The sequence below is a fragment of the Uloborus diversus genome, chromosome 7 (genome assembly GCF_026930045.1).
Source record: "Uloborus diversus isolate 005 chromosome 7, Udiv.v.3.1, whole genome shotgun sequence".
NCBI lineage: Eukaryota > Metazoa > Arthropoda > Arachnida > Araneae > Uloboridae > Uloborus > Uloborus diversus.
In genome coordinates this window covers 102,469,578-102,493,439 of record NC_072737.1, presented here as the reverse complement: position 1 = coordinate 102,493,439, position 23,862 = coordinate 102,469,578, and the positions used below count along the sequence as shown (strand labels likewise).

At 30.7% G+C, this 23,862-nt stretch overlaps 1 protein-coding gene across 3 annotated transcripts in view; it reads right to left on the bottom strand.

The window, feature by feature from the left end:
- The window catches only part of LOC129225827 (DEP domain-containing protein 1A-like), a 94,718-nt gene that overhangs the window by 42,916 nt on the left and 27,940 nt on the right, over positions 1-23,862 (bottom strand). For all 3 annotated transcript variants that reach the window (XM_054860341.1, XM_054860342.1, XM_054860343.1), the window contains exons 6-9: positions 19,752-19,799; positions 15,616-15,762; positions 9,748-10,518; positions 3,951-4,111 (exon numbers count right to left, since the gene is read on the bottom strand). In XM_054860341.1, coding sequence (XP_054716316.1) covers positions 3,951-4,111; positions 9,748-10,518; positions 15,616-15,762; positions 19,752-19,799 — 1,127 coding nt within the window. The remainder of the gene's footprint in view (positions 1-3,950; positions 4,112-9,747; positions 10,519-15,615; positions 15,763-19,751; positions 19,800-23,862) is intronic.

Genomic DNA, 23,862 nt, shown 5'->3' with positions numbered 1-23,862 from the left:
GTGGTAGCTGTTCTGTACTAAAAAAAATGAGGCAGAAGTTGGGGCCGAAGAGTGATTTACTCCAAAATCAGAGGGTGACCCCCCTAACCCTACCTCGTCGTTTCAAGTATTTCTTAAATATTTAGCGATTATTTATTTTGGTCAAGAAATGTCATTTTGCGTATTTCTCATACGTGTTTCACCTATATTTCGTAAATTGCCATCTTTTTTGCATCATTAATAGCAATTGATTTTTTTTCTGTTGTAAGTAACTATTTTTATGTATTTATGTAAAATCAATGAATAAGTTATTTCGTTTTTTATAGAAAAGTTTCAAGGATTTTCTATTATGCAATTTTTCAAATTTCAGAAAATTATTGTTAAATTGAAAAATTTAATTTGAACTTGTTTGTAAAGCTTCATAAAAGATTAAACAATCAAATTGTTCAATACTATGTGTGCAAACAACAGATCAAGTAGTATATGTATTCAGTTATTAACTTGGTGTAAATATTGAGTTTGTTTATTGTAACCTGCGTTTTAAGAACCTTGCACTTTTCATGGCTATTTTTTTTTTCAGCAAAATGTATGTCACTGTTATAGCTTTTATGAAAAATGCAAACTTTTCTATTCATAAATTTTAAATAAATATAAAAATATTACTATTTTGATTTAATATTCTAATTTATCTGTTACCTTTTTTGTTTAATTTGATGACTAAAAAATGTCTACGTGCAATCTTTCCACTTTAATTGCGTAATTTGTTGACGGTTTCATAGTTCTATTCTTAATTATTTTTTTTTGAATGATTAAACAACAAAATTTAATTTTTTTAACTATGTTTGGTGTACCTAAATCCATACATTATTACAACATTACTGAAATCTTAGTTATATGCTCAATTAAAAAAAAAAAAACAAAAAACAAAGAATTATTAAACAGTCTCTTTGTTTTTCTTCCTTCTTTTTTTGGCTATTGTTCTTTCTCTTTCATCATACAGCAGTCAAAAAAGGAGAAGCATAACTATACCCTATACAGATTGTACGTAGTACGATGCAAAAGTTCGCAGACAAGCTGTATAAAATCTTACCCATAATAGTTCACATTACCGAAGCACATCCACCTTCAAAAGGTCGCCTTAAGGGACTATGTATTTCTGCCAGTGTTCATATAACTTTTGGAAACACTCCTGGAAGTCATTTTTCGCTAACTTCTATGATGCAGCTTCATCTTCTCCTGACGGAAAAAAGCGGCGTCTATGCAAATGTTTTTTTGCTGGGAACAGGAAAAAGTCACATGGAGCTAAGTCCGACGAAACGTTATGTTATTTGTTTGTCATATCAGAGTATTGACCAATCGAACTGTGCATCCTCAACATGAAAGTCGCCTTCTTCCCCACGATGAAGTTAAAGCAGCAGCGCAAGAGGCCTTACAGGAGTTTGCGAAAAATGTCTTCCAGGAGTGCTTCTAAAAGCTATACGAACATTGGCAGAAGTGCATAATCGTTCAAGGTGACTATTTTGTAGATAGGTATATGCTTCGGTAATGTGAACTATTCAGGGTAAGGTTTTATACAACTTGACCTCGAACTTTTAGATCATACTACGTACGTATGAGTTTTTAATTTACTATTTCATAACGTTTTTGAGTGACGCAAGTTTACGCGCATGAAGATATCACAAGAGAATTTGCGATAATTAACTGAGGAGGCGTTCAAAATGGATATTTGGTTATCTATATGTTTTTAGTTACATATGTATGTACAGATCTGCCGAAAAAACTAGTGAAGTATAAATTTGGTGATAGTAAAATAGAAATTTAGGTCGAAATATGATTTTTTTTTGTGATTACAATTCTTTATTCGTAGAAAGGAAGTAAAGTGAAATGAATCAATAATCCTTTAAATCAATGACAATCTTATCAATTTATTTCTGTTTTTTTTTTTTTTTTTTTTTGCCATCGGCCAACGGCATTGGCCATCGGCAATCGGCCCATCGGCCAAAAAATGCCATCGGTCGAGTCCTAATTTTTAGCAGTCCTGCGTCAGACTCAGTTGGACAATAAAAATTTGCTGTTGAGGTCCTGTGTGGGGCAATGTCCAATACCTGTTTAAACTGCCATATAATTTTTGCAGACTTAAAATGACGCTTCTAAAAAACTTTTATGTAGGTATATCTTTTAGATATATTAGTGGATAAACTATGTTTATACTTAGAGCTACAGCACTTTTTTATATGTTTATTTTGAATTTAAAAAAAAATTGTCTGCATTAAGGATATTCTTGTCTAGAGGCTTGATTTTGAGGTGATTTTACAGGCGTAGTAAAAAATAAAAGTTACAATTTTTACTATCCAGTTTTGTCAGTTTTTTACTGTAACTTTTAAAGTATAAAAATGTATTAGAGTTGAAACAAAATTCTAAATTTAAATTGGTGGAGGCTGGTAAAGTGGCCACTCTAAAAAAAACGGGAGGGCGTCTCCTGATTGAGGTCCAGTAATTGGAATCAATTCCAATGTTGATTCCAATAATGGACAATAACAGCATCTCGCGAATTTTCCAAATTTTTATGCCAACTTATCAAAAATGATCTCCTGAATCCGAAAATCAAATTCTTTTTCCGCATAAAAAATTCATTAATTACTTGTAAGGCTTTGTAATTGCCCTAGAAGCGCCCGCAAATGCAGGGAAAGAATGGAACAGTTCCTTCTGAATATACAGTAGATGTTTTTTTTTTTTTGGAAGTTAAGATGTGGTTTGGAAACTGATATCATTCAACCATGTAATAATCACAAAAAAACATATGTTCGACAGAAAAATGAATACAAAAATTACCTAAATTAATACCCAAACTAAACACAAAGATACCTAAAGCACCCTACTAAAGCACATGAAAGCGAAACTAATCCATTTTTAGTCGTAAATACCTTTTAAAATACCGCTCTGAGATAAGACCAAAAATGTTTTCTGTTGTTTTTACGTCATTCCGATTGTATTAAAAAATAATAATAATAATAATAATAATAAAAAATGCTGTTGTTGACTATTGGAATCAATTGGAACCAGGAGAACTAAATTCTCCTGGTGATCAGAAACATAATTAAGAAAGTTAGTCCTTATTAAATAAGGATGTAGAATTATCTGGAAATGGCCAATTTGTAAAAAAAAAATTTACATTTTGTTTTGCTTAAAATTACACCCTAGGTATACATATTGTTAAATTACATAGGATGTGTGTGACAAATAAATATAGCAATTTTTTAAATATTGTGAAAGAAATGTAACATCAGTTGAAACAAAATAGCAGTACTTAGTAATAAAAAAACAATTTAACTTTCATTTATGTTTTTCTTATGATTACATTTAAAGATTTTCAAAAAGGAAATAAAACTTACAACAGCAAACGCATTGAGAAATGTACAAGTCAGTACAATAAATATTGAAATAGAAATTTAAAATTTTCCTGAAAAAACCTGGGTTTTTCATCAAAAACCCAAGTGGGCTGGTCTTTTGCAAAGAAGCTTGGGTTTTTCAGAGCAGGCACAGACTGCGCCAATATATTTTTTTTTTGTTCAAGTTGAGGGGCGAGTGATTTTGCACGGTTCTGGTTGGGGATGGCTCCATAGAATTTGAGGGGCTGCATCATTGTCCTTGGGGGGCGAGGCACTCCTGATGAAAGGACTTTTATTGTCTCACAAAAATTGTGTACACAGAAGAAAAAAATCTTGAGAACAAAGTTAAGGATTTTGTGCAATTTTCAAACAATTATAGAACTTTTTATAACTTTAATTTTTTTTTGTAAATTAATGATCTTGAAGGACTGTACAAATCCTGCCTATAAACTTATTTGTCAATTTTAGGAAAAAATGAATATTCTGATAGCATTATATTTTTTAAAATGCAATTCCAGGTTTAGGACCTAAAAATTATTGGCCACAGAATGAAAATAATCAGTACAATAATTGCTTACTTACATAATTTCGCATTGAAGTATTCACATCCAGAACAAAATTTCCATTTTTCAAAATTTTATTGATAACACGAAGCAGCAGATGTAATTGACGACGATTTGGCGGAGACAGGAATAACAAAATTATCTGAAAAATTATTTTCAGTTCTTCTGGATATGAGTCTTCTAAGGAAGGAAAAAACTGTTAGTATAATATTGTGTATAAAATTTACATACCCTTAATACCTTATCAGCTAAAGTTTTGAAGCTGTATGTATGAACTTTATTAATACAACAACGGTTAATACGAAATCATGGCTAAAATTAACATCTAATGAAGTTTGGTTACTATTTAATTGCAAGAAAAATGTCCTGCATATTGCATAGATTAAAGCAAAAGTTTTGGTTAAGACAAATAAAACATCTGACTTTTTAGCAGAAAAACTCCCCAGTTGAATACCATAATTTTCTTTTTCAGAAATTTTGTGTTATTGTAGAAAGGTCACGCATGCATTGTAAAGTACATGTTGAATCTTTTTGTTTAGAGAATGAAGCTCATACACTTCTGTGCCTTTTTGGCAGGCTAGTCTGCTTCTTATCATCCATAATTTTCTTGTGCACCATTTGAGTGATAATTTGATGAACGAGGGGATTAGTGTCAAAAATACAGGAAGATAAAACAGTCTATCTATTCCCCAGGGTTCAACTCATCTATTGTCAGCCTTCTTTCAATGGGTTGTTCAAGTATTACTAAAACAGGGTTGCACAGTAAAAATGACCATTCCACTCTTTTAGGTCTTCCCATTTAGTATCTCCTAGGATATTGATAAAGCACATAATTTCATGTTCTAAATTAGCTTAGCTTTTTTGGTTCATGAAAGAAAAAATCTGTTGTATCTATCCTGATACTCATATGTTTCGTATAAATTAAATATTACTTTTTTGGTAATCCTTTAAGAACTAATAATTACAAGCATAAAAAGAAAAGCACAACCAGTTCGTGAAAAGGTAGAAATCATAAATGAGTAGCAATGTAATATAAAAATGTAACATATACGTTGTAAAACATACACAGAAATTTTTCTTTCTTATTTTACTTTTAATGATGATTTCGCAACAGCCAATGAAAACGTTGAATGGGTACGAGGTAGGATTCCAGATCAGAATTCTTCGTGAGGTTTGACGCGAATTTAAAAAGCAATACCTTCTTTAACTATGCAATGCTCAAATTTTTGAATCCTCTTCCTGAAACTAAGCCAAAGAAAAATGATATAGTATTAGTTGAAGGATTAGCAACATCAAAACTACTTTTGTAAGCACATGTGCAATAAAAAAAAAAGTTTCTGGTCATAATGAAAGGGTACGCTATTGCATTTGCATACTTCAAAGCAGGGCTGCGGGGTAGGTAGAAAATTGGCCGACTCTGTCTCCAGGATTTAGAAATGTCCGACTTCAACTCCAACCGCGAGTCTGACTCCAGCTTTTTTATTTATTTACTTTTTTTTTCTTCTTCAAATCCCTCCCTTACTGGAAGGGGAGGAAACCCCTAAACAGATATTGAAATATTAATTCCTTTTTATGCAATTTTCACGTTGTATTTTATTGTAAACCTAAGATGCATACAACGTTAGAAGTTCAATTTGAAAATCAAATTATCCAATAGTTGCGATTTTTAAAGTGAGATTACTTAAAAATCCCATTTTTAAAAAATTGAAAAGGATTAATTTGCTCCCCTCTAATATTTAAAAATTGATTTTGATCAAATCCTGTGCTTTCAATTTTTCAAAGCTGTAACTTGAGAGAAAAAAAAAAGAACTTTTTTGCTAGATCAAAAAACTGATCTTGAGAAGGGGCGATCCCCCCCCCCCACTGGATGACATCCATCTGGTGGTTGACACCTCAGCTTAATTTCAGAGTTGAAAAATTGAAATACTTTAATTCTGAAAAATTTCCCTCATAATAAATCTTGAATTTCATCTCAAAAATTTCAACGAAAACATTGACCTATATTGCGGGGAAAAGTCCGGTATATGTACGTCTAGAGCAATTTTTTCACAAAATGCAGCGGTATACAACTTTGCACAAAGCTTTTACTGCACCTACATTTCTTGGCTCAATTTTAATTTTATTGGCAGCTTCAGAATCAACCTTAATATGAAGATTTTAGGATTAACTACAATTATTGAGTGTTGTAATCAATAAGTCATCTACTTATTTTATTTTGTACTTTTTAATGATAACCAATCTTTCTTCGATAAAGTTAGTCTTTAGATTTAAAAAAACATTTATGTTTCATTGGATCTTTTGGATTTGCGCTTTCGTACCAACACTTACACTTGAATTTACCAAGCACCATTGGAAGTTTCCAGACTTACTCAAACAATATTCCTTTTACTATATTATAACTGAGATCGAGGTAAAAAATATATTATTATTTTTATACGAAAGTGATTATTTAGAAAATGTTAGGCAACAAAACAGGTGGATGACAGGAAGCAAAATAGAAGAGTGCAGCATAGGTAGCTGTTACAGAAAGTTCGATAAACAATCAAGCCAGCTGATTACCACAATGACAGTTATTTTCATATTAGTAGGCCTTTATACATGTAATCAAATTAATTAGCAGTCAGTTTTTTTTTTTAATTGCAAGGAGAGTCAGTGAAAATTGAAGAAAAAAAGGAAACCCGGAGTCGGATTCGGCATGTTTTCGAACGACTCCGACTCCTTTACCCCAAAATCAGTCCGACTCCGACTCCACAGCCCTGCTTCAAAGGGATCGTACAGTCGACCTATAAAACTGTGTTACCTGCTTGAAATGAAAGTTTATTTATATTCATGTCTTTACGTGTGTATAAATTTATTCTATTGTTTTATGTATTGATAAAACTTGTTACATTGTACACAATTGCCTGATTCAGTATGAAAATTATTTATACTTGCACAGATGAGAAATTTGTGTTTGCATCAGGGTTGGTATAAAAACCGGTTTTTTGGAAAAAAAACTTTTGTTTAAACCAGGTTTTTTTGGTTTAAACTGGGTTTATTTGGTTTTAATTACTATTTATAGGAAAAAGAATTATATTTTAGGAAAATCATGAAGGTTTTATGAATTAATTGTTAAGGAATGTAATTAATTAAATAATTAAGAGTAAAAACTTGTAATTTCATTTCCTCACACTTAGAGATTTCTATAGGAGAATATTGTTTGAAGATCTTTAACTTAAAAAAAAAAAAATACAATATGTAAATGGGTCTTGGTATAAATAACCAAAGAAATAATTTACTATGATAGTTCAGGCATTATTAATTGCAATAAAACCAAGAATAAATTCTTGCAAATTAATTTTCTCATAATCATAGCTATCTACTATAAATAAAAAAATATAAGTAAAATTAAACTCATGCATTCTTAAACATGGAAAGTTTTTGCAGTATCTACAAATGAATCATAAGTCTGATGTACATTTTTCAACTTTAAAAATCAACGCACATTTTGTTTAAAGATTTTACCTAATGTATCAGTGAAAAAAAAATATAGAATCAGTACAAGTAGGTTTTAAGGATATCATTATGTTTTCCATTGTAGACATTATTTCTCCTGGTTAATGCATGTAGAAATTCTATTTTTTTTACCAAAGAAAAAAAAAATTAATTAAAAGCCTCAGTACAAACTTAAATGAAAATAATCTTTTAACATATTTGAATAATGAAGACTGTCATAAAAATTAATGTTGATTGATTCTTCCACCATTCATACATGAGACTTCTTTTCTTATATTAGGATAAAAAATCTTTGAAAGGTGAAAACGTGGCATTAACTTTTTTTTTAAGAGCATCGAGTTGCATGAATGTTTTCTGTTTTTATAATTTTATACATTTTCCTTTCTTGCTCTGACTGTATTGTCTATCAGGGATGCAAAAAGTGCAGGTATAAGCACAATTTTACGCCTACTCTAAGTGTTCTTGAACTTCTTTAGTTATTTTTTTTCTCTTGTCATTTAAATATTCTAGTGTTAAGATATTTTTACACTATGCATCGCTTCAGTGGTACATAATCTATCTCAATAAATCTTAAGTAATCAAGCAAATTAGGTAGTATATGAAGTTATATTTGAAATATGCTTTTTGGACTATTTTAAAATGTATAAGAGCAAAAAATAATGACAAATACAAATTATAAAAGAGTTACTTGGATTTTTTTTCCATGTGATTTTAGAAAAACTTAGTTAGTCTGCCTTGTATATTTATGTACTTAATAGAAAAGCTGCATAGATTTTTTAAAAAAAGAAAAAAAAACAAAATAAAAACTATTTCGCAAACTTGCATTACTCTAAAAAATATAAGTTTCTAAATTTATTGAATCTGTAATTTATCTATAAAGCTTTTTTAGTTACTTTGCATTAATTAGATTTTACTCTTTGCAATTTTTCTTTAAAATTTATGAGGGGAAAATAATGACAATTTTCAAAAAAAAAAAAAAAAAACCGCACATGGTTTTAAAAAAAAAACACTTGGTTTAAACCATGGTTTAAATGAATTGAAGAACATGGGGCAGTCCAATTTCCATGAGGAACTGCTACGGAACTTGTTATCCGTTAAGATCTGCATCTTGTCGGTGACACCGTCTACCCAGAACCTCATTTCAATTGAACTTGGCTACTTTTCACATTGATATTTTGTTTGGATTTCATTAAGTTTTAAAAGCTAAATCATAGTAATGTTCTTCTTTAGAATTAAATGTAAAAGCACGTACAAATACAACTTCCACCCCCCCCCCTGCTTTTATGATGCACTGGTTTCTTTTCATTAGTAATTTCAAAGATATTTCGATAGCTGGGGGTTTGGCGCTATTGTCAATCATGGGCTATAATTGTTTGCTTCTCTCACTATCAGCAAAGCCATGGCCGAAGTACATTAGCCCTTAGTCTTTGGCGACAATTGGGAAAATTGCTAAGACTCCTAGTTTTCAAACTCTTCTCGCAATTTCTACATTGTCCGGGGGAATTATCATAACGTAGATCGTAAAATATGCAGAATTGGCGAAAACATTTCTCCATTGCTTATAATTCCGTGGCGCCAAGTTTGTGGACCTTTAAGAGATTAAAATGAAGTGAAGCTAAAACCATGTACATACGTAACCATGGCAATGCGAAACAAAACATCAGTAGTTTTAATGGAGATTAGATTTATTCCAACTTGATTTTTAACGACTTGTAACTTTTTCCTTTGGAGAAAGATTATTTTTTCGACCGTAGGTCGAGATATTTTTGGAGTAATAAATATCGCTTTTTCTAATGGTGTCAAAAAGAAAACTGTAGGACAATTCCTTCACTTTTTTATTGATAGATTTAATGAAGAAAGTAGTGCCTAAAATTTCAGCTAAGCCTAAAAAAGTTCGAGCTAAAAACGCAAACAAATTACTCCTGCCGTAATGAAGTTACAGCATTGAAACAAATTGCTTAGAACGTGGAAAATTCTACCCTTTTCAACAATATATAATATTATATGTGCAAGTAATTTTTCATCCCTTTAATAGCCAATAATAGACAATTTACGTGAAATTCGGACCTAAATTGAAATAAAAAAAGAACTATTTATCAGATTTTTTTCAAATTATAGCCTATGTCATTCAGTAAGAAGGCATCTTTCATATAGTGAAAGAATTTTTAAAATAGTTGGAATGGTTCCGGAGATTACCTCGAACATATAAACACACAAAAATTCTTCCTCTCTCTTTATAATATTAGTATAGATATAAAAGAAAGTAAAAAGAAATATACGAAAGCAAAAGATTAAAATAAAGATGAAAAACAAAAAATTACCTTTTTTATGCTGAGAAACACTTTCTATCTTGGTTCCTGAGTAAATTGTGCCATTATGGAAAGGACTAGAAACATTTTTCAGAAAACAAATGGCACTGGAAGATTCTTTCAGGTAATCATTCTGTGAATCATGGTTGACACATTTGAGACTCAAACTATCAAACGATAACTTTTTCCCATTATTAGTGATAGTTTTTGTACTGGCATTTGATGTATTCAAGCAATCCTGTTCATTTTCAGGTACATGCATAAAATCGGACATGGACTGTGTGTGTCTCAATTTTAATTTAGTTTCATCAGTAGATCCATTTACATTTCGACACCTGGAATCTTTGTGAAATAAATTACTCAAATGAAAATCGGAGTTCCAGGATTTCAATGGACTAAATTGATCAGATGAAAGATCTGCTTTTAAAGTTATACTGCAAACACTAATTGTACTTATAGATTCCATACTTCCTGGATGGTTCACATGTGAAGGTGCCAGACCAAAATAATCAGGAACAACTCTGGTTATTGGATCAGAAGTGGCAAAATCAGTTTCATACAAAACAGATGATGGGTAATCCCACATTGCTTCAGGATCATCAAGGAGTATTTTCCCATCATTCTCTGCACTTGACATAGCTGGATAATTTATCGAGTTAGCATGGTCAGTAACAGGTGTGGATGTTTTTACTCCAGGTGATAACGAAGTTGTTTTACAGTTATCTTTATTTTCGGGCACTGGTGAATTATGGAGAGAGCGGCAATTTATTTTCATGACAGAACCTATTAAATAATAATAATAATAATAATCAAAGCAAATAATATGAGATGCAAAAAGTTTTGACTTGTTGAGATAATCACTACCGTATTACTCTGCATCAGTTGGAATGCTATAAAATTCGGGTATACCAGATTTTCAATAACCCTTACCTGCTCTTTTCTGGCATGTGGGAAAAACCAAGGTTAGAGAACTGATTAGAATAAATATAAGTTAAAGTTTTTAAAAATGTAAATAAGTTCTGTACATTATTTTATTACAATTAATAAACGGTATCATTTTATAAAAATATTATTAAAGAATACTATTTTTATTATTCTCATTAAAAAAATATATTGCATGATTTCATTAAAAAAAATTAAATTTATTTTTTTTAAAAACCTAAGTGGAGGTGGACCCTTGGTGGTCCATGTGGGCCCCTTTGAGAACCACTGATTTAGATGAAGGAACAAAAAAAAAATCACCCAAAATAAACATACATGAACAAACACACACGTTACAACACATTTACATACTCGCGAAAAAAAAAACATGAGAAATCTAAATGGCTTTAAAAAAAATAATGAACATTGTACGACAAAAATAATTTCAGCAATTGATTTTATGTACTAAAGTAACATAACGCAGGTTGCGAGTGCAAAATATGATTAGTGCAAAAAATGTTTAACACACAACAATTTTGTATGTTGAATACTTTTTTACATTGATGAAGAGGGTCCATTGTAGCCTTGAGATAGCTATATGCTGTATTTTCTTGACAATTTCTGCTTTATTTATGTTGGTTTTTCACTTCAATCATCATGCACGGTTAGAAACTCCCAAACTCATTTTTGTATCAGTAAAATATTAAGCAGAATAAACAGTTTTATATCACCTTAACTCAGTTTCATAACAGAATCTTCTGTTCTAAACTAGGTAAATTTGCACTGCTGCAGGACACATGAAAGATTTGCAGCAAAAAAAAAAAAAAGGAATCCCTAATTTTGTAAAACTAATGTTTAAAAAAAAGCCAATTTCAACACTTTTTGACTTTTTTTTTCGCTAAATTCAATACAAAGATTAAAGTTTTGAAAGGCAAAAGCTGGGTTTATATGTCAAATTTACCATTGCGGCTTTTTCAACTTGTACTTGGGGGATCATTTTGGTGTCGAATAAAAAAAGAAATTAGCCAAATTATCAGCTCTTTTTCTCAAACAATCATCAAGTTTTTCAAAAAAAAAAAAAAAAAAAACCTGTTTTTTTTTTCAATTTAAATTTATTTTTCCACAGTAAAACTCAAATTTAATGAATAGTGATTTTTTTTTCGTATTTTAGGAATAAAATAAATGAAAAAATATTATGTTCACAACTTTTAAACAAAAAGTCGATTTTTGGTGGTGGAAATAAAATTTTAATATTTCTTTCAATGCTTTTCTGAAAAATGTCATTCACCAAAGAATTTGTCAGAAAATATTTTTTATACTCTTCTACATTCAGGATTTTTTTTCGAATTTTTTTGAAATGGTAAAACAATACAAAAAAATCAAAAAGTAAATTTTTTTTTTTAGTTTTGAGTTCAAACAAATTTGAATCTTTTTTATTGCTAAAAAATTCATAAAAAATAATTTTTTCAACAAAAAGATAATCTTTCAAGAGAAAAAACGTAAAGAAAACCATAAAAAACCAAGCAGATCCTGCATAAAGTTATTATTATTGTGACCTCAGAAAAATTCTTTAAACCATCTGAATGCAGTAGTATGAGATGGATATTCCTTAGCAAAAACTGATTGCATTCGTTGAACTTATTCATTTTGATCTAATCTTAATAACTTCATGCAGGATATGTCTAAGTTTTTATGGTTTTTCTTTATGTTTTTCTCTGGTAAGATTATATTTTCGTTAAATCACCTTTTAGTTTTTTCGTATTGTTCAACCAATTTAAAAAATTTGAAAAAATAATGAATATAGAGCAGTATAAAATCCTTTTTCTGACAAAATTTGGTGAGTGACACTCTGTAGAAAAGTATTGAAAAGATATTTAAATTTGATTTCCGTCCTCAAAAATCAGCTTTTTGTTTCAAAATTATGACCACAAAATTTTTTCATGTATTTTATTCCTAAGAATTAGGGAGAAAATCAACATTCATTGATTTTGATTTTTTTTATGGAAAAATAAAATAAAATAAAATAGAAAACAGGTTTTTTTTTTTTTTTTTTTTGAAAAAGTTGAAGGTTGTTTGAGATGAAAGAGCTGAGAATTTTTCTAAAATTTTTTTAATTGACACCAAAATGATCCACCAAGTACGAGTTAAAAAATCCCCAAGGGAAGATCTGACGTATAAACATAGTTATTGCCTTTTTAATGTTTTATGGAGAAATTTGATTTTAGAATTTTGACCAGAGCACTATTTGTGGTACAGAATCAATATTCAAACTTTACAGATGGCAATATGAAGCATCAACTTACAAATTATCTTTTTAAAACACTACTAAATATAAAGTATAATTTTGGCGACTTATTAATTTTTAAAAATACATATCTGATTCTTCAGCTTTAAAAGAAATCAAGAAATAAGGAACAGAGTACAAATGAGGTAGCTTGCTCCAACATGAATATTGTAGTTCTAAAATACTACCAACCATTTTAGAAAAGCACAATTAAATAAATAGCAGTGGGTGTCTGCATATTAACTTAAGAACTTTACGTCTAAATATGGATTATCAATAACATAAAGAAAAGGCATTTCGGCTATTATCATCACACCAGGGATGTGCCAACCAAAACTCGTTTTAGAGCAATCTCAGGAGCAGGAAAATGGTGTGTTTAGAGCAGCTTGAAGCAGTAAAACGGTAAATTTGAAACAGTCTGGAGCAGTAAAATTGCAAATTTGGAGCAGCCTGGAGCAGTACAAATACAAATATAGAGCAGTTTGCAGCAGCAAAAATTTTAATTTTGCATCAATTTCGAGCAACTGTGTAGATTTCAAACACAGAAACACCTGTGACATGATAAAATAATAAAAGAGGAGATTAAGGATGCAAAAACACCATAACTACAACAACAAATTGAAGCTTCCTTAATTACATATATATATATATATATATATATATATATATATATACATTTTTTTTTTTTGTCTAATATTTTTCACAAAAGACAAGTCATGTCCGGCTCTACTTTTTTCTTACACTTCTTTTGATTTAAATATAGTTCAGACATTTATTTTGCTTAATACATCACTGCTTTAAAGAGCTGTAACTTTAAAAGAGCCAAACCACACGGTGGTTAAAAGACTTGATCTATTTGTGTGGGGTTACTGCAACACTCTTTCAATTTATATCACTAAAAATGAGTGAAAATGTGAAGTATTCTTTTTCTTTATTTTTGGCCTTCAGTTACAAAAAAGGAAATCGAACACCATTCATTTCCTTCAGGAAAACAGTTTTGAACATTAAAATTACAGTATTGGCAATATAATTTTGAAATATTGAATTTTGCTTTTTATAAAAAGAAGAATTTGGTATTGAAAACTGCTACTGTCAACGTCAACAGCATTAACAACCTTGCAATATGAAGTGAAGGAAAAGGGTCTTGATCAAACCAAGTACTGTGACCAGAGGTCTATTGTACAAAAAACCTTCTACATGCAGCAAACAAATTTACAGCATAAAATGGCTACTTCTGATTAACCATAAATTAGGTGCTGCCAATAACAATCCACATGCGCGGTTATGTTCAGGGGTGATTGTGTTCCAATATTTTACTGGATTTCCGGTATTTTCATCTTTAATTCCGGTATCTTCATCTTCGAAAATACCGGAACTTCTATATTTTCAGAAAAACTCATTTTAGTAAAATTTAGGGCGATATTTGATGAAACAAAAAAATCCAAATTGAAGACATTTGGTATAAATATAAAGCGTAAGCTACGGTCATGTTTTGTAAACTGGGGGAAGGTAGAAAGAGAAAAGGGATAAGAGCTTCGACTCCTGTCTTTGTTCTTTATGGCAGTTGGAGGAATTGATCGTATGCAAATATTTTCTTTATTTTATATTCTGGTTTATGATCTTTATCTGCGTTCGTTCTGTTGTTATTGAACTAATTCTAATTATACTTTATCGTTATTAATATGCTCCTCGTAAATATAAATTAGTTTGTTTAGTTAACTCTTACTTTTCATTTCGCTACTATTTTTGTTTGATAAATTTATTCATTTGAACTTTGCATGTTCTCATTTAAAAAATGAGGTATCTGGATAAATCTGAAGATATTGGCTCCATCAATGCAGGAAAGAAGAACAAGTTTAATTGGGAATGGTTAAACAGAGTGAATTCCTACAATGAAAAGATGGAAATATAGTGTAAAAAAATTGATAGGGCTGGATTTTGGTTTTGTGTTTCTTGCAACAAGCCCTTTACATATGCTAATGATGGTGTGAAGGCATTATTGCAATGCAACATTCTTCTACAAATACTCATAAAAGAAACTGGGAATCATTAAAAAATGCTGGTGTATTAGGCTTTAGTGTATTAGTAAATGAATGTAATTAATGGTTAAGGATTCAGTTACAAAGGAGGAAAATTAAACATTCTTTGAAAAATTTTAAGAAATGAGAAAAATTAAAAGAATTTAATTCCCTCCATGCACATGGACGTATGAAGTCCAATCAAAACTTCGAGTTTTATGCCCAACAAATAACTATGTATCAAAATTTTTTATATACATAATATGATGTGTACATACACGTAATGCATATTTATGCCCATCAAAACACTTTTTCTTCTTGGGAAAAAAAGTTCAGGTATTTTTCATGGAGTTACAATCACCCCTGTATGTTACCATCAACGCATGTAGTATCACACCATTTATCGGAATTACGAATTGGGAACTACCATAAGGCATTTTTTTATTATAAAAAATGGTAAAAATGCCAAAATGAGGAAAATGAATAAACCTGGGTTTACATAAATCACAAAACCATACAATTTTGAAAAGATGCTCAATATTTTGTGCAGCTACAATTCAAAAAGAAACCTAAGAGAAAATATTACTATTTTAGAGAAGTAAGAACTATAAAACAGCAACAGAATATACAGATAAATATATATACTTATATACTCACAAAATGCATGTAAAAGAACAGAAGATATAGCCTCAGGGAGCAATGGTGATTGAGTGTTAAGAAAAAAATCTCTAACAACTTTAAAAACATCTTTTTCAAATCCTGGATAGTTAGGTAAACAGCTGCCACTGCCACTTGCATTTGGCCCTAAGAAGAAAGTTCAATTTTAATTAAAAGTAAAAAATTTAAATTAACAAATAAAAATATTCTGAAAAATAAAAATACAACTTATTCAACAATAAACATATATTAAAAAAAATAATAGATGGAAATTTGTAGAATTTCAGCAAAGATTTTTATCCTTTTTTCCCCTTTATAATTCTGATTTTTATTATCCTTTTTTTGTTAAAAAAAAATATTTTTATTGTATGATTTTTATTTATTTATTTTTCAATTTCACTTGAAAAAGAAAATTTTTATTATTGAAGGATTGTACTAACTCAGTGTTTTATCTGCAATATTTATTTTTACTGTAGTTATTGCGAACATCCTTTCTTACAACAGTGTTTTCCTTAAAATTTTGAGTACCTAATGCTAACAAAAGATTAAAATTTCTTTAAATTTGAAAGTGCTAAACTCTATATCTATCTTATAAATGTCATAAAATGAATTTAAGAGGTATTACAGTAGACCCTCTTTTTACGCGGGTTTCTTTTATGCGGTTTAAGATTTGACACCTTTATTTTATTTTATGCAGATGCGGCAATGCAAATATAAAAATTTTAACCTCTTTCAAAATCCAAACTCCCAAAGATTGCAGATTACAAGTAATAAAACTGCAATTTGGCGTGCTAATAATCAAGCTTCGTCCACTGCAGACATTTTATGAAATTGGCTCCACAGCTCTTTCCAGAAGTAAGGTTATTATACTAACACAGTTCAGAACTCACTCGAAGAACAGCCTTTAAGAGTGACAAAGGAGGCCAAAATCAACAAGGATGCCGACATCGATGAGACACAACCAAAAACGTTCACATTGAAAATTTTGAGCCATTCCTTGACAGTAGCAAATGACCTTTCTGATTTGTTAGTGAAGGAAGATTCTATCATGGAAATGAGGCAAGTGATCATTGATGCATTAATGCTCTGGAAAAAAAAACTCCAGGGAAAAATTCTTAATGACTGCCAAAAGACTCCTCTTTATAAACAGGAAATGAAATTAATTTATGTTTTCTTTAAGCATGTTGTGCATAAAAGTCGATATAAGTACACATTAAACTTATTATACAAATAGTCTTCATTAGAATGAAGTATTTCGTTATCTACAGAACCAAACCCCTATTTTCACACTAGTATTAGCTCTCTAATTATGCGGTTTCGATTTACGCGGATTTTCATTGAACGTAACCCCCGCATAAAACGAGGGTCTACTGTACTTCAAATGTAAGAATATGAGTACACGCATTTTTTTTGAGTTATCAAAAAGATGTTGAATATTTAAGAGGGGTGAAGTTATTAGTCATAGTGTACACATCAGATTTCAATCCTTCATTTAATAAGTACGTCATTTTTTATGTTTGTTCATGTTAATGCCTTAAAAACAACAGCTACCTCATTAAATTAACCTAGTGTAACAAAAATCAAAAGATTACACAAATGAAATCAAATTTGTTCATCATTTAGATTTCCCGAGAAATGTATTTGATAATCTCTCCCTGAAACAAAAGTCTGGTTATGACACTGATTTCCACCTATTTCCTTTTTCAGTAATACAACATTAAACTTACAGGAGTTGTACCTGAAATTGATGGCATTTTGCTCATTGTGTCAAATTTCATTTTCATGCTCATTGTCTAGGACAAACTAGTTCTCAAGCAACATTCCTATTCTTCTCCTTCCCTTGGTTGCACAATGAAACCTCTTTTCTTCGCCACTTTCCAAGTCTTGGAATCAACTGCGGAGGAATACTTGTTCGCCCAGCCTTTAGCTAATTCCTGCAATCTATTAATTTCTAAGATTTCTGGACAAAACAGGAGAGTGAAAATCGGAAAGTGGAGTAGTCTAAGAATTTCTTTTTACTGTGGCTCTCTTCATCATTCTTATGATCGATTTGAGAAAAGCAGGCCTTTTTTTTAGAAATGCAGCTAAAATGTCAAACAAAATTGCAAATTCTGTAAATTGGAAAGTATTTTTGACTGCTGATAAGCATAAAATTATCAGCAGTCAACAATATACAAGGAATTATGTTTGTAAAATCTAGTTTCAAACATTTGGAAAAGTTGCAATGTGACTCTTGCTGCCCATGAAATAAGAATATATTCTTTGAATAAAATATACTGTGCAGAAAAGGGAAACACGGAAGAGACACTGCTAAAATAGTTCCCTATTCAGCAGGGTAGAAATTTTCCCGTGATTAGTCCTATGCGCAAACTTAAGGCAAGCAAGTTTGCGAAACACTCGCTGAAAAGGGTTTTCTGCACTCCAACGGATGGTTGGGCAGATTCAAAACACAGAACAATATTTCTTGAGGAAAAGTAATAGGTGAAGCAGCAACTGCTTGTGCATCAGATGTAGAGAAGTGGTCCAAACTGTAGCCAGAATTATGAAGAGAAGGATATCTTTAATGCTGACCAAGTGCAGCCAGAAATTACAATCTGGGTGCAGTTTTCAGTCATAACTGCCCTTATACGTAAATAAACCAACGTATTATTTTAACCCCGAAACCTCCCCCAGGCTGCCCCATTGGCTGTTGTATAAAATGACTTCAGATCAGACATCTTTACTAAAATTAAAGCTAAAAGTCTCTCTGTTTGGATGTCTATTATGCTCATAGTGCCTAGACTGTTCACCGATTTTCATAAAATTTGGCACAAAATTAGTTTGTAGCATATGGGTGTGTACCTCAAAGCAATTTTTAGAAAATTCGATTTGGTTCTTTTTCTATGACAATCATTTCTATTTCTATGCTCTCAAGGTAGACCGGACAAAGCCGGGCAACGCAGCTCTTAATATATAAAGCTTTGAAAGCTACTGTTAATGTAATTTTATACCCTTTTGTTTGGCGAAACATTTATTATTTCCAAAGAAAAAACATCCGCTTCACTCTCAAAAGGGCTGGGTTTCAGTAGCGTGGTCGCTTGGCACGTAGGCGCTGAGCAGGTTCAGTCTAGGGTTATCAATTTAAGGCAACCATTAATGTAATTCATTGTTTTTGTGATTTGTTTTGAAAGAAAAGAAACTTTTGATCTGTTTTTATCCGAGTGAAATGTACGACATTTTCTTCCTTTTTTCTGATGATGATTTTTAAATGTTCCATGGGATGTTTTTTTTTTTTCATTAGACGGATGGATTATGATAGTGTGGTTGCTGGGTAAGTTTGGCGATAAGCAATAGAGCTGCAGAATCATTTTTACTTTTGAAAGATATTATTTAATGTATTTTTTTGTTTATTTGGCAAAATATTTTAAATTGCAGTAAAAACCGCTTCACTCGCTAAATAGAGTTTTAAAGCAACTGTAAATCTAATTTAATGATTTGATGAAAAGTTTTAAATTCCAAAGAAACTTAAATAGTTTTTTTTGAAAAGGTATGTACGCATTTTATACAAAGAAAAACGATCGAATCACATCAGAGGGGGGTGGGGGCGTCAATTTTTTTTATTCAACGGACTTTCATTAAATTTTTAGCACAGGCATCGCTGTGCGGGTACTGCTAGTAGGTAATAAAACAACTGATCAGTGGGCATTAGATAAATCAAGTTGTAATAAATATACGCATTCTGACACCAAGTAGCTTAAAATATTTTCTTTTTATTTATTTTTTTCAACAAAATGGTGCAAACACTTGATAGTTTATTGAAATTTTTTAACTTTTCAATTTACAAAGTTTGAACAGAACAACGTCTGTCGGGTCCTCTAGTAAATGAATAAAAGTACTTCACTTTTGAATGAAAAATTTGCAAAACGACATATAGAAAAAAAAAATTTCAAGTCTTAAGTAAAATAACAAATGTTGTACATGATGAGATTCATAAAGTTCAAAAGAATAGAGTGCATAAATCTTCAAAGAATTTCAGATTTTAAAACAGTTTGACTAAAAACTTGAAGTCAGATTTTATTATGTAACAACATAATTTCAGTAAAAATAAATGAATAAAAATTGAAACATTAAAAAATGGCATTTCTTTAAGCACTTACAATTTGCTAGGCACTTCATAGCTGATATTACCCAATGTGGAATATCATCTGAAAAATTAGAGGAAAACCAATTTTAAGCGTCATAATTAGAAGTACAGCAGAACAATGACTTGTAGATGACTTGTAGTAACTTGACATTCAAACTCGAACTATACATTTATTTCATTTTAGACATTGCATAACAAAATTTTGCATTGATATGAAATAACTCTCATCCAGACCTTTTTTCAACAAAAGCATACACATGAATAAAAATAAATGATACATATACAAACAATCAAAACAGTATGAACTAATAACCACTTCCTTTTCAGGGTTGATTAAAACATAACAGAAACACAAGAATGCAATATTAGTAGTATTTGTGGGATTGAGTAAAGGCTTAGGTTAATCTTCAGAAGTTTTTCCCTTTACAAAACTTTTGAGACTTTCCATTCTTAATTATTTTTTTATAATGGTCATAGCTAAAAATAATTGTCTTGATTCCATGGTTCATGCAATCTGTGCAGGTTATTTTTATTTGAGCAAGTGATTGTTAAAATTTATTTGGCAATGCCAATCTTGCAGCTAAGTTTTCAGTACTTAATAATTAACTCAAACTATAAAGACTTTAATGCACAAAATTTAATGATGGTTTTGAAAATGGTATGACAATAACCTTAGACTTTCTCAGAAAGTTAACGACCTGAAATTGGCATAATTCTAAATTCTGCACACTGCTTCGTTCCAAGCTGTGGATGTAAGAGATGACTGTGTGTGTGGGTGCTTAATTGAACAGAAAAGAAAACTCTCTTTAGTTTCATTCACACAAAAAGAGGATACTTTTGCAATTAAAAACAAGAAGTTCTGTCCAGAACTAAACAAGTCCACTTTCCCGTATACTAATATCAAATTTCTAGCATATGATCAATATTCCAAAAATTAGCTGGAATCGTAAATTTTTTCAAACATAACTTTTAAACATTTTAAGCTGATTTCTAGAAATAAAATATTCCTTGCTCATCTAAAGAAATATAAGCGTAAAACATAAATAAATGGACGAATAAATTAGTAGTACCTTTTAAACAAAGCAGCTAATATATTTTTTTCCATTTAAAAAATCTTTGATTGCTTTAAAAATAAAAATAAAATGAAAAATAATAAGCTTATTAAAATAAACACATTACGTCAAAAAAAATTTTTGTTTTTCCACTGTTGCCAAAAAAAAGTTTAAAAAATGAATAAATATATTATCTAAATAATTAAAAAATAACAAAATGTCATTTTAAAATAATAATTTCCATTATGGAAAAAAAATCGTCTGCGCATATCTTTATGTAGAAATATAAAGGAATTCGACTTTTTCCGCCAAACACTGGATACATAAATAGAAACTTTAGCGTGAAAATAAAAACAAATCATATCAACAAAAAATATTTCAAAGTAAAATCATGGCTGCGGAGTCAAAGTCAGAGTCGATCTCATTTTCGGGGTAAACGAGTCAGATTCGGGAGTCGAAGGTTTTTAATTCAAAAACTCGGAGTCGGAATCCGTCATTTTCCAGTAAAGTCCGCAACTCTGCCAATGTTTGCGGAGTCGGAATCGGACTTTGGAATAAAAGAGTCTCAGTCGGAGTCAAATTTCCAAGATTCAGACTAAAATCTGTGTATAAATTTTTGTCAAAGCTATGAAATCAGAGAGTCGGAGTCCAACAAATTTTCAGGGGCAGGAGTCGGATTTGGAGTCGACTGCCATAAAATTCTAGGACTTGGAGTCGGGAGTTCGCAATCAAGAGCTTTTTCCAACAAAATTTGGTTGAAGTAAATCCACCTTTAAGTTCGGTATCTATATTGGCTTTTAGTTTCCCCGTAGGTGCCAATGTTAATCGATTTGAACTGTTCAAAATTGAACAGAAAATTGCTCAAATCAAAAATATATTTTTTATACATGATCTTCAAATTTATTTTCCTACAAAGTTGGTTTGAAGCAAACTCGCTTCTAAGTTAAGGATTTATATTTGCCTTTAACTTCTTCGTAGGTGCTAATGTTCAGTTTTTTTTATCAGTTCAAAATTGAGCGAAAAATTTTTCAAATCAAAGAATGAAATATGGGAATGAGGTATCCTCACCGAGATCTTTCGAACAAAAATTAACATGTTCAAATTGGACCATTCACTCAAAAGTTATACGGGGGGGGGGGGGGGGGGGCGGTAGACCGACAGATATTTTCCCCCATCTCAATGCCCTACTTTCCAATTTTTAATTTTTTGACAGTTATTTAATTATTGTATTTATTTTTGCCTTTTTTTTTTGCGATATTTTTAAGATGCATTAAGTCTTCTTTCATGCTTTTTTCTTCTTTCTCTGACTTTTACTGGGGAAGTAGGCAAAAAAATAATAGTTTAAAAAACTAAAAAAACATGCTTTCGTAGCAAAATGAACTAAAAAGTGAAAAATAATCTTTGGATGATAGTAGTTGACCAATCACTTAATTTTAATGTAATACAAAAAAGGGTGGGGTGCAGTCTATTTACATTTTTGTTTGGACAACAAATGGAAGAAATTCAAGACAACTGATAAGAAGCCCCCCACGCTTTTTTGTATTATATTAAAATTAAGTGATTGGTCAACTACTATCATCCAAAGATTTTCACTTTTTAGTTCATTTTGCTACGAAAGCGTGTTTTTTTAGTTTTTTAAACTATTATTTTATTTTTCTGTTTTTTAGTCTTATGTTGGAAGATTATCGGGGCGAGGAAATTATTTATAAAATGAGTGCTAGGTAATATCTTAAAGTTAAGACAAGGGCACTGTCATCGATGTATGTTTGCGGAAATCATATTTATATTACTTTGAAAATTTGAGAGGCATTTGAATAAAAGTTTTGTTCAACAATAGTCTGATCAGCAATGAATTTCGAATTGAAGGCTCACCTAAATTTTGGCATGAAATTAGTTAAAAACAATTATATTTCATGTTCTAACTACCTTGGAACATTGGAACAAATTTTGTCTGATGCAGAGAAATTAAAGGTTTTTGTAGATATTTTTAAATTTTTGCGAGCATTTTGTAATGTATTTTTTTTTTAATTTTCCTTTTTCACAATGTTAGATTTATGCCAAAATATTGATTAAAATTGGAGGAAACCAGCAATTAAAAGAGTTAATTAATTAATTTGATTATACAATATTGCATTGTCATCGGGTCTGAGGTCGCGTGCTAAATTTCAAAAGAATCCGATCGCAGGAAGTGGGCGAAATTTGAGCTGCAAGATTCCGTTACAAGATACATACGTACCTACATACATACATACAGGTGAAGCTAATAAAAGCGTGTTAAAAAGGAACAGGTTGAGCCGTTCTATAAATCATAATGCTAAACTCCCAATTATGGCAATTGAAGTATAGAGTGTTGTACGTAATATAAACAGAGTGAGAGTGCAAGTGTCATATTGTGTTCTGACATGTGAGTGCATTACAAAGAGCTGTGAAAAGATAAAGCTCTTGAGAAAGCAACCAAATTTAAGTGTAAAACTATACAGCTCATGAGTTTTTAATTAATTGGTAAATGTTTGACTAGAATGGATGCCAGGGTGGGCCAACAAAACTCATTTTACTTCCTTTTACAAAAAAGGAAGTATTGTATTCGCGAAAAAATTTTCACTCAAAAATCGGCCTTAATTTCTATTTTGCTCGCCCTGAATAAATGTTGATTTTTTTTTTTTTAAACCCCACCACATGTGGATACATGCCTAAGAACGTATACACACCTGAAGAATCCATTTTGAGGATCCCCGAGTTAATTACGACGAGTATTCTCGTGACGTTTGTATGTATGTATGTATGTGCGTATATATCTCGCATTACTCAAAAACGGTATGTCCTAGAAAGCAGAAATTTGGCATATAGACTACAAGTGGGGTATAGTTGTGCACCTTCTCTTTTGGTTGCATTCGGATGTTCCAAAGGAGGTCTTTTACAACTTTTTGGGGTAAAATCATTGTTAATTGCAATGTAAACTCAAGTGGTGCTATAATTTGGCAAACACTTGGCAATATATCGGCAAGTTTTTGGTCGCCAAGTTTTGTCGCCAACTTAGCGACAAATTTGACGGTTTTTTTTTTTTTTTAAATC